General features: G+C 38.3%; 1 protein-coding gene across 6 annotated transcripts in view; it reads right to left on the reverse strand.

Moving 5' to 3' along the window:
- TBC1D5 (TBC1 domain family member 5) overlaps window positions 1–16831 on the reverse strand; it is a 257561-nt gene that overhangs the window by 22103 nt on the left and 218627 nt on the right. For 3 of the 6 annotated variants that reach the window (XM_062602061.1, XM_062602059.1, XM_062602058.1), the window contains 2 exons: window positions 12074–12106; window positions 8174–8273 (listed from right to left, as the gene is read on the reverse strand). In XM_062602061.1, coding sequence (XP_062458045.1) covers window positions 8174–8273; window positions 12074–12106 — 133 coding nt within the window. The remainder of the gene's footprint in view (window positions 1–8173; window positions 8274–12073; window positions 12107–16831) is intronic. The other 3 variants (XM_062602060.1, XM_062602062.1, XM_062602063.1) reach the window with 1 other exon arrangement.

The raw sequence follows: 16831 nt of genomic DNA on the forward strand, positions 1-16831 counted from the left end.
AAAAATAATTAGAAATGCATGTTAAAGGAAAGCCATTTTCCTCTGCCTTAATTTTGTTCCTGCACTTTCAAATGGCTTGCACAGATTTGATAAATGAACTGATTTTCTGTTTGCTACCTCTGTACAGTTTAGAGTCACGCTGCTGCTGCTCGGTTCTGAAGATGGAGACTTTTCCATGTCACCTAGTCCTTCTACCTACTGCAGTCCCCTTCAGTGAAAACAGTTGTTGTCTGGGATCATTTGAGTAGTTTTGTGCTACTCAACAACACATCCTCTAACGATGCCATGTGTTCTAAATATGATGGGCAACTGTGAAAAGCTCAACGAAGAGTGAAGAGTGAAAGAAAAGTAACATATATGTTCCTGCTCACCTGGTTCGTTATCACAAACCATATATATACCATAGCTATATAATTTAAATTAAAGGTAGACCTTAAAGAATATAATAATAAGCAAACCAGTGGCTATGGTAAGGTTCAGCTATAGTAATGCCAAAGACTGTTATAGAAATAAAGGGGAAATTAACAATTTGGCCCTGCCAGATTTTAGCTTCTGACAAGGTTTTATTCCTCTAAAGCTGATATCAGAAGAGAAGGCAATGTCTAAGAGATGCTGGGAAGAAAAGGGTGGGTTGTCAGTGGCTGTCAGCAGCAGAGGATATTCACTACATAAATGGAAGGAATGAGAGGCCAATGGGAGTAAATATTGTAACAGGAATTCACTGAAAGTTGCAGAGGAAGCTGTTAACAAGGTAATGATGGGGTGCGTAAACTTCATTATTTTAATCTCATTTTCATCCAGACTACTGGGATGAAAGCATCTGTAGGTTCCTACCATGGCTGGACTTTCAGGACTGGCACAGTAAGTAGCTCTTTATCAGTTGAACTGTGTGTTTTGACCTCAAGAGTTACCCTCAAGTGACAAAAAGGTGGTTAAAATTCATGGGGCATGAAGAAATACAGTTTTATTCTTCCTACAGATATATATATATATATATATATATATAGCATGACCAGAAGCAAGAGTCTGAAAGGCATGTTATACAACAAATACTTGTTTCCCAGGAACCATTCATACATTTGGTTTAATAGATTTGTTAATGTTCTTTATTAATAAGCTGGTTTTATAGGTTATTTTACATTATTATTCTTGACCAAAAGAACATTCTCCTTAGTTTTAGACTCACAGGGCTGTGTTAGATGTGGCTTTTTCTTACTTAACAGCCTTTCTAATCACACCGGGTTTATAAACTATGGATTATTTTATTTATTCCCCAAGCATAAGAGAACTCATTTAATCCACTTACTTCCTCAACAAATGCTAAAGTATTTCATTTGAACTGTGAAATAATTTCCATTTCATTTTAGCCTTACAAAAATGTCATAACTTTTCTTCTCACCATAATACATAGAACAATAATCTAGAACTATCTTGCATACATTTAACAAGTACTGCATCCAGATCTATACTGGGCAATATATCAGCCCCTAAATAATTAGTAATTAAGTCAACTTTCTCCTCTCCCTTCCTCAGTGTAAATGATCCTTATAATGAAATGCATCCTTGTAACGGTTGCATTGACTGTTAAAATTGGGATGGATGAAGTTAGTCTAATTAAGCCTTTAAAGATTCTATTTCACAAAATAACTGTAATTATGCTAGCAACTACATCCTGTAAGTTTTTATTCTGCTATTTTTATATTTTTCCATCCTTGCTCATGGTGTTTGCAATAATCACAGTGAAAAGGTGGCTTTTAAATAATAATGTTTGTGTGGGAGATGCCAGGCAGTAAGTGTAAGTGAAACTTAAAACTGCCAGCAGTGCCTGATGGCTGTGGCAGGGATACATCCTGTGATTCCACCCAAAGGGCTCTCCCAAGACTAGCTTTCATTTTTGTGTTACTGTGATGCCATAACTTCTGGGCATTTTGTAAATAAGACAATCCACACTGGAGGGGCAGAGATGTACTTTCCAGTATTCCTCCTTCTGAAGGACATAGCACCATATTACAGATAGCAGTAGTCATATTAGAAAATGCACCGAAAGAACAACCTACCCAGCCCTATATATGGGTAGCTCAGAGAAGGATTTATTTCCTTTGGCTTAGCAAAGCCATCATGCTTAAGAATAAAATTACTGGATGTGGGTGACAGCAGAGAGGTATTTGCAATGTTGCCTCCAAGACAATATGATTTTAAAATCTGGATATTGAGCAACATATTTCTAAGACCCACCTGAGTATCTCTGTAGCAGCTTGCTCGAGTTCAGCAGTACCGGTATGAAGTTAATAAAACTGGGCAGACTTATGTTTCTTCTCTGTAATTGGGTACCTTTGCACATATTTCTAGGCTGCTGTGCAGAACCCTGTGAGCTAACTGTGCAGTGCCGGTATGAGTCCACAGGGCTTATTAGCTGAGGCTCTATGCTGTGAGAAAGCTAAATTGCTTCTGAGTCTCAGTGGGCTGGGGAAGCAACCTGTTCATTTACATACTGCTGCCCTTAAGCAAAAGCAAGCGTGGAATGACCTTAGTTTCTCTACTTTCATAACCTGATAAATTGCCCATCAAAAAAGAATAGTTTCTATATAAAGATCCCCATATCCAAGTTAATACTGAACCAATGTTCCTTTAAATTGCCTCTTATGAAAAGGACTTCCTGTACAAACTACATGTGTAATATTTGGTAAACTTTCACACACTTGGAGGTCTGAAACTCTGCTCTGTTGGAAACAAATGGTAGGTTCTACTGTCCTAGAGAACAGTGATGGATTGGTTCCTGTCCCTTATAAGCAGAAGACATTTTAAAATGTAGCACTTTTCTGTCCGGAAAAAACCTGCTAACCTCATAAACACTTTCACAATCTCTCATATTAGTACTTGCCTGTGGAGGACTGTTACTTCCCCAGGGTCTCAATTTATTTTTTTTAGGAGGCTGTGCTTTAATGCTGGGCCAGTGCTGACATGGCCCAAGCCCTGAAGATCCTAGAATAACAGATGGTGTCAGATGGCAGTGTCATTAACCGGTGTCACTTGAACTGCCATTTAACAGTGCTGTATTGGCTTGAGCCTGAGACATAAGGATTTGCTCTTTGAGATCCTCCAGACTGACTTCGTGCTGAACTAATAGGTCAAACTCAGTTCTATGTCAAATATGAAGGACAAGAGTGGAGACTTCCAGCAGATACTGTGGAGCCCTGTGATTGATATTAGGGTGCATGTGTCTCAGAAAAATTATTCATGACCTGCTCTAAGGCATCAGACAGAAGTCTCATTTATCAGGGAAAATCTTCTTCTGAATGCACTTGATGCCTTTCTTTCCACACAGTGAAAGAAAGGAGGAAACAATCAAAATTCTTCAAAAAGTAAATAACATTTTGGCAGGTTATAATACTGCAGTACTTAACTGGTATATTATGGCTTTCTGAATCATTGAGCCTTAAGGTTTTTATGTGTGCTATCAGAAAGAAAAATGCTGAAGAACATTACCATACTACAGAATACACCAGGGACAGTATTATTTCCTAAAATTGGCCAGTGCATGTGAAAAAGCAACATCAAGAAAATGTATCTGGAGCAGCAATAGCTGTGGCAACTATAGTCTCTCACTATTAGCAAAGTAATATTCTGCATTTATACTGAGAACAAAGCCTCAGGACAGGCTTCTAAGATTTGCTGTATCTTAATTTCATTAATGGAAAAATTAAACACAGTATTTTTTTTGGTATTTTTTGAAAGGCATGTCAAGCTTTGAAAAGAGGTAGGAACAGAAGTGAAATCTGCTTTATCCTTGGCTATTTTACACATAAAAATTTCAGTAATTGTCCTTGGAGGCATTAAGAGGCATTCCACCTTAGCAGCTCTTCAGTGGTTAAGGAAGAAGGGGAAGAAAATCATATCTATTTCTAACGAACAGCCCTAAAAATGAGACAAAAATCACTGAATGACTTTCCTCCATTTTAATAATCAAAAACCTATTTCTAATTTCTACATATAGCACTAAGCAGCAATATTTCGGAACCATCATTCATTCCCATGGTAACATCCCCTGATATTACAAGCAGTTAATTATGTCGTTGCCATGTGGTACACAGTGTGGTTTATTTACGGAAGGAGATAAACATTTAATGAAAGCATCTTTGAATATATGAACAAATTATAAAACCTGATCTCTTTCCTCATGCTTTATGCAAAGAAAATACAGTATTAGCAGATACCTGCTGAAACCTATAGAAATGCTCTTGGTAAAAAAAGATATCATTATAGAGCAAAGAGAAGATATTTTTAATTAAACAAAATTATTTTCTAAAAAGGCATCATATAAAAATATACTCTGTATGACTGGATTTGATATAAAAATGTTATTAATTACTAGGGATTCAAAACAGAATAGATGACTTTGTGGTCATTTTGACACTTCTCAGCTAAAATACATGTCCTTTCTGTCATGAAGTAAATGCACCTGACTGTCATCAGGACGCCCCTGGTAAGGGAAAGGACCGGAGAAAAGACAGCCAAAAATTTCTGAATTGTCTCACTGGAAACTGCAAAAAGAACATTCTGTACTTGTTTTACATCCAGATTTATAGTGCCTGTTAAATAATTCTGTTGTGAATGGTCACTGGATGTGCACTGTTATAAACTTAAACAAATATTATTTTATTAAGAAGTAACCTGCAAGTATAATGTGGTCAATACAGGAAAAAGAACACGGGTTGAGTAAAGTCTGAAAAATCCTGCTTAAAATGTCAACCTAAAAAAAATTTTTTGAAAATAATAATCTTAAACTTTATAAAATTTAAAAGGCAGGCCTTAAACTAAAACCCAACTTACTGGTATTTCTTAAAAATGTTGTATAACTCTTTGTTAAAGGAGTTAGCTCTGGAAGGCTCCTCAAATTCTACCTATCCATTTATTTTTATCAATAATTTTGACAACTGTTAGATGTATGATTATAGAATCACAGAATCATAGAATCATAGAATAGTTAGGGTTGGAAAGGACCTTAAGATCATCAAGTTCCAACCCCCCTGCCATGGGCAGGGACACCTCACACTAAACCATGTCACCCAAGGCTCTGTCCAACCTGGTCTTGAACACCACCAGGGATGGAGCATTCACAACCTCCCTGGGTAACCCATTCCAGTGCCTCACCACCCGAACAGGAAAGAATTTCTTCCTTATATCCAACCTAAACTCCCCCTGTTTAAGTTTTAACCCGTTATCCCTTGTCCTATCACTACAGTCCCTAATGAAGAGTCCCTCCCCAGCATCCCTATAGGCCCCCTTCAGATACTGGAAGGCTGCTATGAGGTCTCCATGCAGCCTTCTCTTCTCCAAGCTGAACAGCCCCAACTTTCTCAGCCTGTCTTCATACGGGAGGTGCTCCAGTCCCCTGATCATCCTCGTGGCCTCCTCTGGACTTGTTCCAACAGTTCCATGTCCTTTTTATGTTGAGGACACCAGAACAATGGCTAAATCTGCAGTTTGAGTGGTAGAATAAAACAGACTATATTGCAGAGTTACCTGAAGTATTCAGCTAAAAAGCCAAATGAAAAGAAGTGAATTTTAATATGATGAAATGCAAGGAAAACACACAAAAATAAACTTTTCCTGATTTACCTACAGGTTAAACCCTCTGTTTAAAAAACTGTTTCATCAAATTGTAAAGGTCATAACGGATTATCACCGCAATCTATCACTGCATCAAAGAGCACTAATGTGACACTGTGTTAAAAATGTTTAAAAAGAGGAATGCTGCATAAGAGTAGAGATGACCTTCTGTTTGCTAAGTAACCACTTTGTTGAGTCCAGTGCTGATACAGCGTATCTTGATCTGATTAAGCCACTTCAAAAGGCGCATGAAAACCCTGAAGAATTCAAAGGAAGACCACAAAATTTATCAGATCCAAAAAGCAGCTTGTAGGAAATGAATCTTAAAGTGTTCTACCTAGCAAAGACAGTGTTGAGAGACTACTTAATGACCGTGTATAGGTAAGTTAAATGGGGATTTTCAACCTTGCTATCAGGAATGATACAAGAGCCAAAAGCTGAGTGATGAAGTCAGAAAAATTCAGCCTCACAGGAAGAAGCAATATCCTTGAAGTTAAGCGTCAAGGCAGATGACAAGCAGAGTCATATAACTCAACATTATCTGCTCTGCAGTCTCTCAAACGAAGCGATTTTCATGGGTAAGAGACACCTGGGGGAGAATTAGACCAGGTGCAGTAGCAGCCCTTGCTAACTTTTCCCTTAACCCAGAAGTGAAGAGATTTGCTCCAAGGTTTATCTTGCTGCTCTTCTCCAAAGCCCTGAGCAGTGGATGGACACTGGAGATAAACCTCAAGGGGTGTTCTGCGGGGCTACAGAAAATCCATTTTCTTGGACAGCCTGCCGGCATGTGCTGCTCAGATGAATGTGATGGACAGACTTCAGCTCAGAAGGGATTTTGCACAGGTCAGACCAGCAGAAATCCTGGTGTTTTTTTCCTGCCTTCCCATGGATCATCTACTGCCTGATTTGGGGATACCTAATCTCATCAGTTTGCTACAGAAGCTGTGAAAGCTGGTGGGATCTCAGTCTCCCCTGTGCTCTGTTTATCATGCATAACTGTTAAACTATATATGACTTAAACACATTAGTGTAACCCAAATTTACAAAGTTAATAGCCCATGATGTTGACAAGACATGCAGGAATATTGTGAAGAAATATAAATAGTGGGACTTAGAAGGAACTAGGCTGGAAGTCTCTGAGAGCACTGCAGAAGTGCCATGGTACATACTGCAGCCACAGGTGGATAGGGAATTCCTTGTCTTGAGGGGGTAACAAATGGCTTCACAATGCTCTCAGGAGACTACTGGAGACTACTAGACTAAATGTTTCTGTTTCTAACATATCTGGGAAAAAGAATTCAACACCTGGATATTACCACAAATCCTCTGCTTTCACTTCATGGATCCAACACCCAAAGACAGACTATTCCCAGTATCTCTGTCTGGTTTTACTCTGAACTCTAGTCCAGAGCTGTAGCTGGTGAAATACCTATGCTTGTACTTGAACTGATACCCCTGCTAAACACTCTTCTTTCCTAAAGGAAGGAATCTTCAGTGTTTCTTCTTGACACAGTAATCTTTTCCCCATCATTTCAGTAGCTCATAATTTATCCCTTTTGCTTGCTTCTAGACTCATTATTGTTATGGCACCCTCACAGAAGCAATACAATATATCAGACTAAAGCTGCTGGGGTTAGAGGTTTACACTCAGTTTTTGAAGGCTGTGATTTCAAACTTTCAAATAACACAATATTTATAGCTTTACCTAGGCTCATAACAGTGGCTACTAAAACACCCACAAAAAAGAAAATGAAAATACAAGTATAATGGCTTTCACATCTGATCTTTTTGACCTGGCAAACTTAGGTATCATATACTTAATTCTATCCACTGAAAGATTAAATTTGTATTTATTTTGTTTAACTGTTGCAGGCCGTAAAGAAACCTTAAAATTACTGCAGTTGAACCCTGATTTCTTAGCAACAATGCTTTTTCACACAATTAAATATACTAAATTTTGGAGTGGGGTTCAATACAGTTTAAAAGTACTGCTCTTATCAAAGCACATCTGCGCATATTCACACCTGAAGTGATTGAAGCTTTTTGTTTACTTTCTCTGATTAGGCTTCACAATATCTATATCAAATTTTAGGCTGGAGTCTTTGCTGGTTCTTTTCCCAGTGTATTGACTTGTATCTTACTATATTCCTCCTGGTAGAGAAACAGTCATACACTGTGAAGATGCTACATTTAATGAAAGTGTATTAATTTTATATAATTATCACTGCATCCATCAAGTATCATTCTGGGACTGCTGTGCTCTCCACAACATTCCTTACAATACAAAAAGTCTTAGAAACAGACAGGGCATCTATGCCAATGCCTCTATGATTTTTTTAGCATCATCAGTGGATATCATACTCCCAAGTTTGAAACTATGACAGCATAGTTTCACACAGTGGTTAGCAGCATTAACAGAAAACTGAGTATGTATCAGTTCAATCTTCTTCATGGCTTATAAAATACTAGGTACTGTATTACATAAATACTATTTTTGTTCTAATACAAACATGAAAAGAGCCTTCATAAAGATTTAGAGGTTAATAGAGAGTACTGCACTTACCAAGATGTGTGTTCATCATCTTTGCACAGTATTTGCACATGGCTTCCAAGTCGTTTAGTTGTCCTTGTAGGAATGAAATCTGGGCCTCCAATTCCTCCTCCTACAATTAACAGATTATTAGCATTAACTCCCTCCCCCGCCCCCGACTTTCTATAATACACAGTAAAAGTGGTAAGCTAACCCCTGACTTGCTTAGATATCTTTTAATTTTTCCTATTCCTTGGTTCTTGAGAAAATTATGGAAATAAAGAGAATCACCTTCCAACTGTATTTCTTAAAATAATTTTATATTCTTTTGTCATTTCATGGCAATAACAAGGTTTAGTTTTAATGTTTCAGTGTTTGCTAAGACTACTCTTTTTCCTTCTAAAGAGTCAAATAAAAATCTGTCTACATGGACCCAAGACAATTTGTATTTATTTGACAGATTAGCTACCTGGTTTTGCTTGTGCAAACACAGTACCACAGCAATGGTGGTAAAAAACTCACCAAATGAGAAAACTTATTTCTGGCAGAATAATTTCCACAGCAATTCCTCTGAAACCTCAGAATTATTATTTTTATTATTATTTCAAAACATGTATTTCATGAGACCTAATGCCATACCTCAAGGATGCATTACTGCCAAGTATTTTGGCATATTTACTTTCGTATCATGCTCTAGCTGCATGAAAAACCTGCACTTCTATGGGTCTTATGTAATGTTCAGGTGAAAACTCATGTACCATAAGTGATTACTCTAAATCATGTTATATTTAAAAGCATTGAGTAATTTAAAACATGAATTAAAAAATATTTTTGATTTTAGGGCTGAGGAGAAACATTATGATCTAGCCACATGCCCTATCTAAGCAATGGGCACTACCTCAGCTACGAATTCCTCTTTGAACTCCTTTGTTTGGTGATTTAGAAATGCATCCAGTCTTGACTTTGAAAACTATTCTGCAGAGAAAGTTCAGCACTCCTTTGGAAAAGTTCCCTCAGAGCTTAGTCACAAACCGTATTAAGCAGTTTTTTGTTTAAGTATGCAACTGAATTCAAGATATTCAGATAAAAGAAAAATAACTGTTTAGTCTCTCAATTTTCTTAGGAGTTTTGCAGTTCCAATGTAGTCTTGTTGAACGTTAGAGTGTGAATTATGTTTCAAATGAAAAAAAATCTAAAGCTGATCAGCAAGAGTAAAGAATGAATCAATCTTGATTTAAAGGTTACCTTAACCTCCTCAGAAACTGAGTGAGATCTAAGCAAAGGAAACTTTGTACCAATGCAGCATATATACAAAATCAATTGATAAATAGAAAGAAATTTAACAATAGCATTTTGCAAGACCACCTTCTTCCCTTCACACTTTTTCTTCCCACTTACAATCTGCAGAAAATTTTTTCTTTGCTATTTCCTTATGTTAATATACTCTCACCTTATTTTACACTTTGACCATGTAAGCCATTTTATGTTGCAAATTTATAGTTGCTCAATGAGTAACTTTGTTTATAGAATCTCAGCATAGTCTGGGTTAGAAGGGACCTTCAAAGGTCATCTAATCCACCCCCCCTGCAATGAGCAGGGACATCTTGAACTAGACCAGGTTGCCCAGAACCACATCCAGGCTGGCAAAAGTCTGCAGTTCTGTCACAGCCTATACAAACATATCTGCATTGATATTTCTATTCAAGCAATGTCCCTGCAGAAAACCTGCTCCCAGCACATACAGCTAGTGACTGCAAAAATAATCTACCGTAAATTTTAAATTACCACTCCACCACAAGCGCAGCTGTAAGGCAGGGAAAGGCATCAGTATTTGAGTATTTTACTATAAAATAACATAATCAAATTCTAAAATCATTAGCCAGTAATTGAAACCCAGTTTATCTCCTACAAGTGAATATGAAACATGTTTCCCCGACTATTTTTTTCTCATTCATGGATGAAAAGTGCAGTAAATTGATCTTAAAATGCTTTTGGACAGCTCTGTCCACTTGAATAGAATCTGAAACTAACCTCTTCATTTGGCAAATGAGATGGCTGCTGAGTAAACTACATCCACTGTTCTTTTAGCTCATTAGGATCCAGAATGGGGAGCAGAAACATTCAGCAGACCCAGCACTCACAAAGGAGGTGCCAAAGGAGGCTTTCCTGCCAAGTGGGAAATCTTGCACAAAGCTATGCAAATGCATTTGGAGTTCCTGACTTATTTGGCACCCTCAGGAAGGGCACCAAGGAGTGCTGCCAGTGGGATGTGCAAATAAGCAAGACAGCCAACATGGCGTTTGACACATGGAAGACCCAGATGTGCTGTTTGCATAAGAAGACAACACTCAGATGGTGATGACTTGCTACAAGATATAAGTCCTGCCCCTGCTGTCACTTGCAGTGCTGTGGCAACCTCTCTGCACCCTGAGCACAACCTCCCTGGTGGAAGGTTTGCTCTGTTGCAGTTGCTGCAGCAGCAGGTAAAGCCCTGCAAGAAAAGGCAAATGTGTTGTATTGCATGAGGGATGGCAAACAGGTGATTGACAGGATCTGTTAAGGTGTAAAAGCTTATACAACTGAAAGGGAAGGTGCAACTGAGGCAAGATGGAGTGGGAAGAAGGCATGCACTCCTAAGAGGGTGGGAACTGGTACCTTGGGAGTTAGGGCAGCAGTGGTGCAGAGCCCAGGCAGCACAGGGGGAGAACAAGTTCCCTCAGGGGAAGAATTCAGGCTGGACACCATATCAGAGTGCTAACAAGAGAAGGTGGTGAGTGATAGTGAGAGTTTGGTGACTCTTCCAGCAGACTCATCAGCTCAGGAGGTTTCTTGCCTGCATGGACCTTCCATTTGTGGTGTTGCCAAATGACTGGGGTCACCTAATGTTCTGACTTTTTTCATGTTTATTCATGCATACACCAATGATACAGTGATATAAAGCCATTTCAGTTCAAAAGTGAATGCAGGGCTCCTGGTGGACTGGATTCCTGGCAGTGTTTCTCTCTAATCCTATAGCAAAGGGAAAAAAAGCCTGGACATTAGCAGATGTATCCAGTAAGCCACACATGGGTGCATATTTGTTAGCACTAGCTAAGCTTCCACTGTTTTGCTTGTGGCAACCACTTTGATGAGGAAAGATGACTTAGAGAACAGGTATACCTAGAAAAGAAGGGGAATAACATCTTTGTAACAGTTGCTTAGTGCAGAGGACTGCCATAGGAAGGAGATCTAACCCAGAAATGCATGAGAAAGCAGCACATACAAAATATGCAGAAGGTCCACTTGGCTGAGTAAGGAGCTTCTTAATGAGCTAAAATGGGAAAAGCACATATGGAGATGGAAATGGTGGAAATGGAGAGCACATATGTGGAGACAATGACAGGAAACAAAGCACATAATCATTGTTCGGGCACAGGAACAAAACTAGGAAGAACAAAACCCATCTGGAGCTAAAATAATGGGGGACAGTAAAGGGAACAAGAAGAGATTTTACAAGGACTAGAACAACAAAAGGAGGTTCAAAGAAAACACTGTCTGCTGCATAACAGGGGAGATAAGATAATGATGGATGACACAGAAAAGCCTGCAGCCCTCAATACCATTTTTGCCTCTTGATTTTTTGGCTAAGTCTGCTCCCAGATCTCTTAATGTACAGTTTGGGAAGGAGAGGAATGTCTAAAGGGGTGGGGTGGGGAAAACAGTTCTGTGAATACCTGAAGAAGCAGTATGTGTTCAAATACATGGGGCCACAAGGAATCGTCACATCCACGAGTGCTGAAAATGCTGACAATGTGATTGCAACACCACTGGTGATCATGAAAAATCACTGCTATTACAGGACATCCTTGATGACTGGAGAAAGGTTAATTTTACATCCATATTAAAGAAAAAAGAGAAGGAGGATCTAAGAAATGATAAAACTGTTGGCCTCACCTTAGTCCTTGGAAAAATCGTGGAGCATGTCCTCTTGGAATCAATTTCCAACATGTAAAGGACAAGACAATAATCGAGAAAAGTCAACAAGGATTTACGAAGAGCAGATCATGCTTGACCAATCTGCTTGCTCACCATGATCAAATGATATGCCATGCAGATGAAAGGGGAGCAGTGAATGCAATATATTTTTACTTTAATTAGGCTTTTGGCACATTTCCAAAAGCATCATCATTGATAATATGACAAAGTATGGGCTGAACAAAAGGATTTTAGGGAGGCTGAAAACTGGTCACACCCCTAAGCTCAAAGAATAGTCAGTGACTTGATGTCCAGATGGTGATTGGAAATGAGCACAGTAACTAATGGACTGCTATGAAGATACTGCTCAGTATCTTCATCAACAGCCCATATGAAGTGACAGAATGTACACTCAGTAGATTTTCAGATGAGGCAAAATCGGGAGGTGTGGCTGCAGTGCTGATTGGTAGAACTTCAATTGAGAAGCACCATGAGACACTGGAAGCCTAGGCAAGAGAAACATTTTGAGGTTTCTGTTTTAGAGACTTCAGTAAGTGCAAAATTCTGCACCTGAGGAGAAAAAGCCCAGTGCACCAGTGCAGACACGGAAGGAACTTGCTATGTTTCAGGCCTGCTGAAAAGGATTTAGAGGTTACAGTGGCTGCTGAATTGTTTATAAACTAATAAGGTTCTCTTACCACAAATAATGTAAACAGTGCAATGGGCTATATTAGGAGGAATGTCGTCAGCAGATCCAGGAAAGTCATTACCCTTACCTACTCTGTGCTTGTGAGCCCTCACCTGGAATAATGTTTTGGGTCTCCAGTTCAAGAAGGATGTTGAGAAACTGGAGGGGGTCCAGTGCAAGGCTACTATGACGGTTACAGGTCTAATGGAGAGGCTGAGGAAGCTGAGCTTGTTTATTTTGGCAAAGAAGAGCCTAAGGGAATCTGCTGGGAGCCTGCAGCTAGATGGAGCTTCACAGATCATGTAATAAAACTCTTCTCAGCAGGACCAAACAGTATAGAAGAGACCATGGCCCAAAATTTCTCCTTGGGAGGTTCAAACTGGTCATTAGGAAACTAATCTATTAGAAGAGCAGTGCAGCACTGGAAGAAGCCGCTCACAGAAGTGGTAGAGTATCTATTCAAAGCCACTGGCCTGATCCAATGTTAGGGATTATCCTGCTCCAAATAGCAGCTTGAGCAGAGGTATCTTCTAATCAACATTTCTGAGACTAATTTTTTCACACCATCTTTTTAAATATGTTCTGCAAACTACGAATGTTTTAATGTTTTGTACAGGTAAGCAGCAAAATCACAAAACCCCTCAGAAAAACAAGGACTTTTTCTTTCATTACTCTAAAGTCAAATTCTTTAGCAGTAATAGATGAAACAACTGATTTATAGCCATCACTGTGCAGATGCTCTCAATGCTTGTACAGACAGTATCCACTGTGCTTTTCTCTAAGTGCCAACTTTAGTGTTCCACTGTGCTGAGAAAACAAGTACCCTGGATACCATTTTTATTTTGTTTACAAATTATAGTGCTGATCTGATCTGTCTTATGCATGAACAGAGACTTAGAAATTCTTTGAACAGCCCAAATGTAAGTCAAGAGAAAACCAGTATGGTCTATGCTTCCTTGAGAAACTGACCTTTCAGCTGATCTGACACACAGTACCAGAAACACGTGAACAGTGATTCAAACTCATTTTGCCAATGCTAACTCAAAGGTTAACTCGTTGACCACAAAATGAAAGTAAATCATTTAAGTTACTAACCAAAATAAAAATATCTATGTCAACTTATCAAACAACCTATAAAGCATATAATCTTAATATTTTCTAATATTGGGAGCTGCATTATGAGGAAGAAAAAACAAATCAAGCAGAAAATCAAAGGAATCCCATGCATCAGACGTAGGAGACCAAGATATGCAAATTTAATGATGCAATCTTGCAGAAAATCAACTTAATGATACTTTCTGAAACTTTAGTCCCAGGGTCCTCAGAAAACTTTTCTACACCTTCAACATTCCAGATGATGTAGAGCTTTACAGATAATCAGTAACATCTTGAATTGGAGAATGAAAAGGAAGCATATGATTTGTGATGCCACACTGATTTACATTTCACTAACAATATGACGCAGGTACAGTATTTATGCCTCAAGTCAAAGCAAGACTCTATTTGAATACCTCCATATACACTTCTCCAACTATTTTCCTTACTGTGGCAAGACTTAATCTGCAAAACACTTGACTTCTTACATTTATGTTTCTCGTATTTGTCTTCTTAGCCACATCCAGAACTTTGCTTACATTGTTACACTTCCTATTTTCTTTTGACACGAAAACTAATTGCTTTATGATTAATTATTTGCCATTTCTCTGCTATTTTTTCCACCAATCTATACAGTTCTGGTGCTTTCCATTTGTCCAAAGCTCGCTCTTCCCTTTTTATTACCTTTCCTTTCATCTATCTTCTCACCTTTACAAAGACAGCTATGGAAGTAAATTTTTTATATCCTTTGCTCTCTCCTGAGCTGATAATGAGATCAGCCATGCCGCCACCATATCCTGTTTTTCATCAAATTTTACTGTTTCAGAAAAGCAGCTTTGACTAGCTGAAGATGGTTAGCACATTCAAGAACAGATTATAGAAAGTTTTACAGTTTTGACATTGCAATCCTACTCTTTTACAGCTGTTCGCTTTACAAGCTGCAATAAGGGTTGCGGACATGATAAGGGCACTGGAATATAGCACCATACACAAGCCAAAGTCTGAAGAAACACAGTTTTAGAAGAAACCACTCTTTATCAACCTTGTTTTTATCAGTTTAAACAAATTTTCTCCAAAATACGTGACATGTAGTTTAACACAGACGTATGGAAAACAGGGACACGAACTCACAAAATCAGGACTGTAACATCATTCTTTCATAATACCATTTAGTTTTCAGTCTTACTGCTTAGGAAATGAAAGAAAAAATGTATTTTGTCTGTTTTATGCATGAAGGAAGAGTAAACTCTGCTGTGAAAAGCTTACAATATATATGCAAACACTTCATTCAGGAACACCTCGAATAGCAAAACTCCATCTTAAAGCTGAATCCTGAATATGAATTAACTTGGCAGCACTACCAAATGTTAAGTACAGTGGAAAAGAAACTATCTTCAAAGAGAAGAGTGTTTACAGGTATTTAAGGTGTTTAAGCAATAGTGCTGAAATTTAAAACATAACACAAAAAGTGACAGAACTGTGTCAGAGAAAAAGACCAGTCTATATCTGGTATGTTGTCTGATGCTGGTGAATGATAGGTCAGCTAAAGTGTAATGAAAAAGGCATGTCATGACATAAACACGTAATGGTGCTGCCCGAAATACTCTCCAAGACTACACAGATTTTCAGATCAGGGATTTCTTGCACTTTTTTTGTTAACAGCTACTTTTCCTGTATTAATTTGCCCAGTCACATTTCAGTATTCAAAAGAAGAACATAAAGGAAACATCCCCTGAGCTCCTGGCAAATTGGCAGGATAAATTAGAAAATAACTCTGATGAGGAAAATAATGGGAAAATGAGATTCATACATGGAAATCCTGAAGCCAGGGAGTTGATAAGAGTTACCAGTATTTAAGTGCTTATTCAGGAAATATACACAGAATATACCTTTTGGAAATCAGCAGCATTTTACATGTCAAACAAGATTCAGATGCATGGCATAAATTGCTTTCTCATTTGATTTTATGCAAATTTTGCTGGAGTACATAGCAGTGGCTACTGCTTCCATTTTGTGCGAAGTTACTCAGCTTTCATTTTTGAACCTAACAATTAAATACAAGATTTATATTACCACCAAATACAATACCTTTTAATCTTGAACCAGCTGAATGTTGGTTGACACTCCTATAATCCTTTTATGATCTATGTCAGCCACAGAACAGTCCACAGCATACGCTGACATTTAAACTAGAAAACACTGTTTCTGCACAATGAATTGCATATAGTGGAATTGAACACAAAATTCGAATTATTTCATGTAGTAATTTGGCTTATCTATTATTTGACTGTATCACTCATGGGCCCTCATCAGGACCAAGACCTTGCTCTGCTGGGTGCCATACAAACATACAGAAGAAAACCCGCTTCTCTAAAGGATTTAGCAATGTAAGCCAAGAGACAACAGATGGCTGCAGACACACATATGGGGAGGACATGGAAACAATATGGCTGTATTAGTCAGTCTTACAGATACGGCTTCAGCATGTTAGCGGCCGATGGAAGAGTGGAATTTTTAGGAGAGTTTTCAGAAGGCATTTGCTTTGCAGACATTTAGGGAAAGTTTCTTCTATGTGGAAGGGGCTGAAATGATTGGATGCAAGTTCGCCATGCATAGCAGTGTCAGGGATGAAATATGTATCATCACTTTTACATTGAGAATTATTTTGCTACTTGTGAAACATCTGCATATATTTGAATAATTTCAGATATTAATATATTACCCTGGTTGGACACAAAGAAGTTCAGATACCGCCTTCAGGTATTACCTCCTGCAGAAGTAGAGGTTATGTACTAATTTCCTGTGCTGAATCATTACCTGCCAATATTTCTGTGGTAGCTGAAGTATCCCCATGCTTAATATATTTCCAAATACCCCTTACTGATGTTTTCTGTTCTTCACATCTTCACAAATGCCAGGTTGTTTGGATTTTTATTATTATTTTGAGTATACTT

The sequence above is a fragment of the Pezoporus occidentalis genome, unplaced genomic scaffold, assembly GCF_034315485.1.
Source record: "Pezoporus occidentalis ecotype Australia unplaced genomic scaffold, CSIRO_AGI_Poc_V1 ctg75, whole genome shotgun sequence".
In the NCBI taxonomy this organism is placed as follows: domain Eukaryota; kingdom Metazoa; phylum Chordata; class Aves; order Psittaciformes; family Psittacidae; genus Pezoporus; species Pezoporus occidentalis.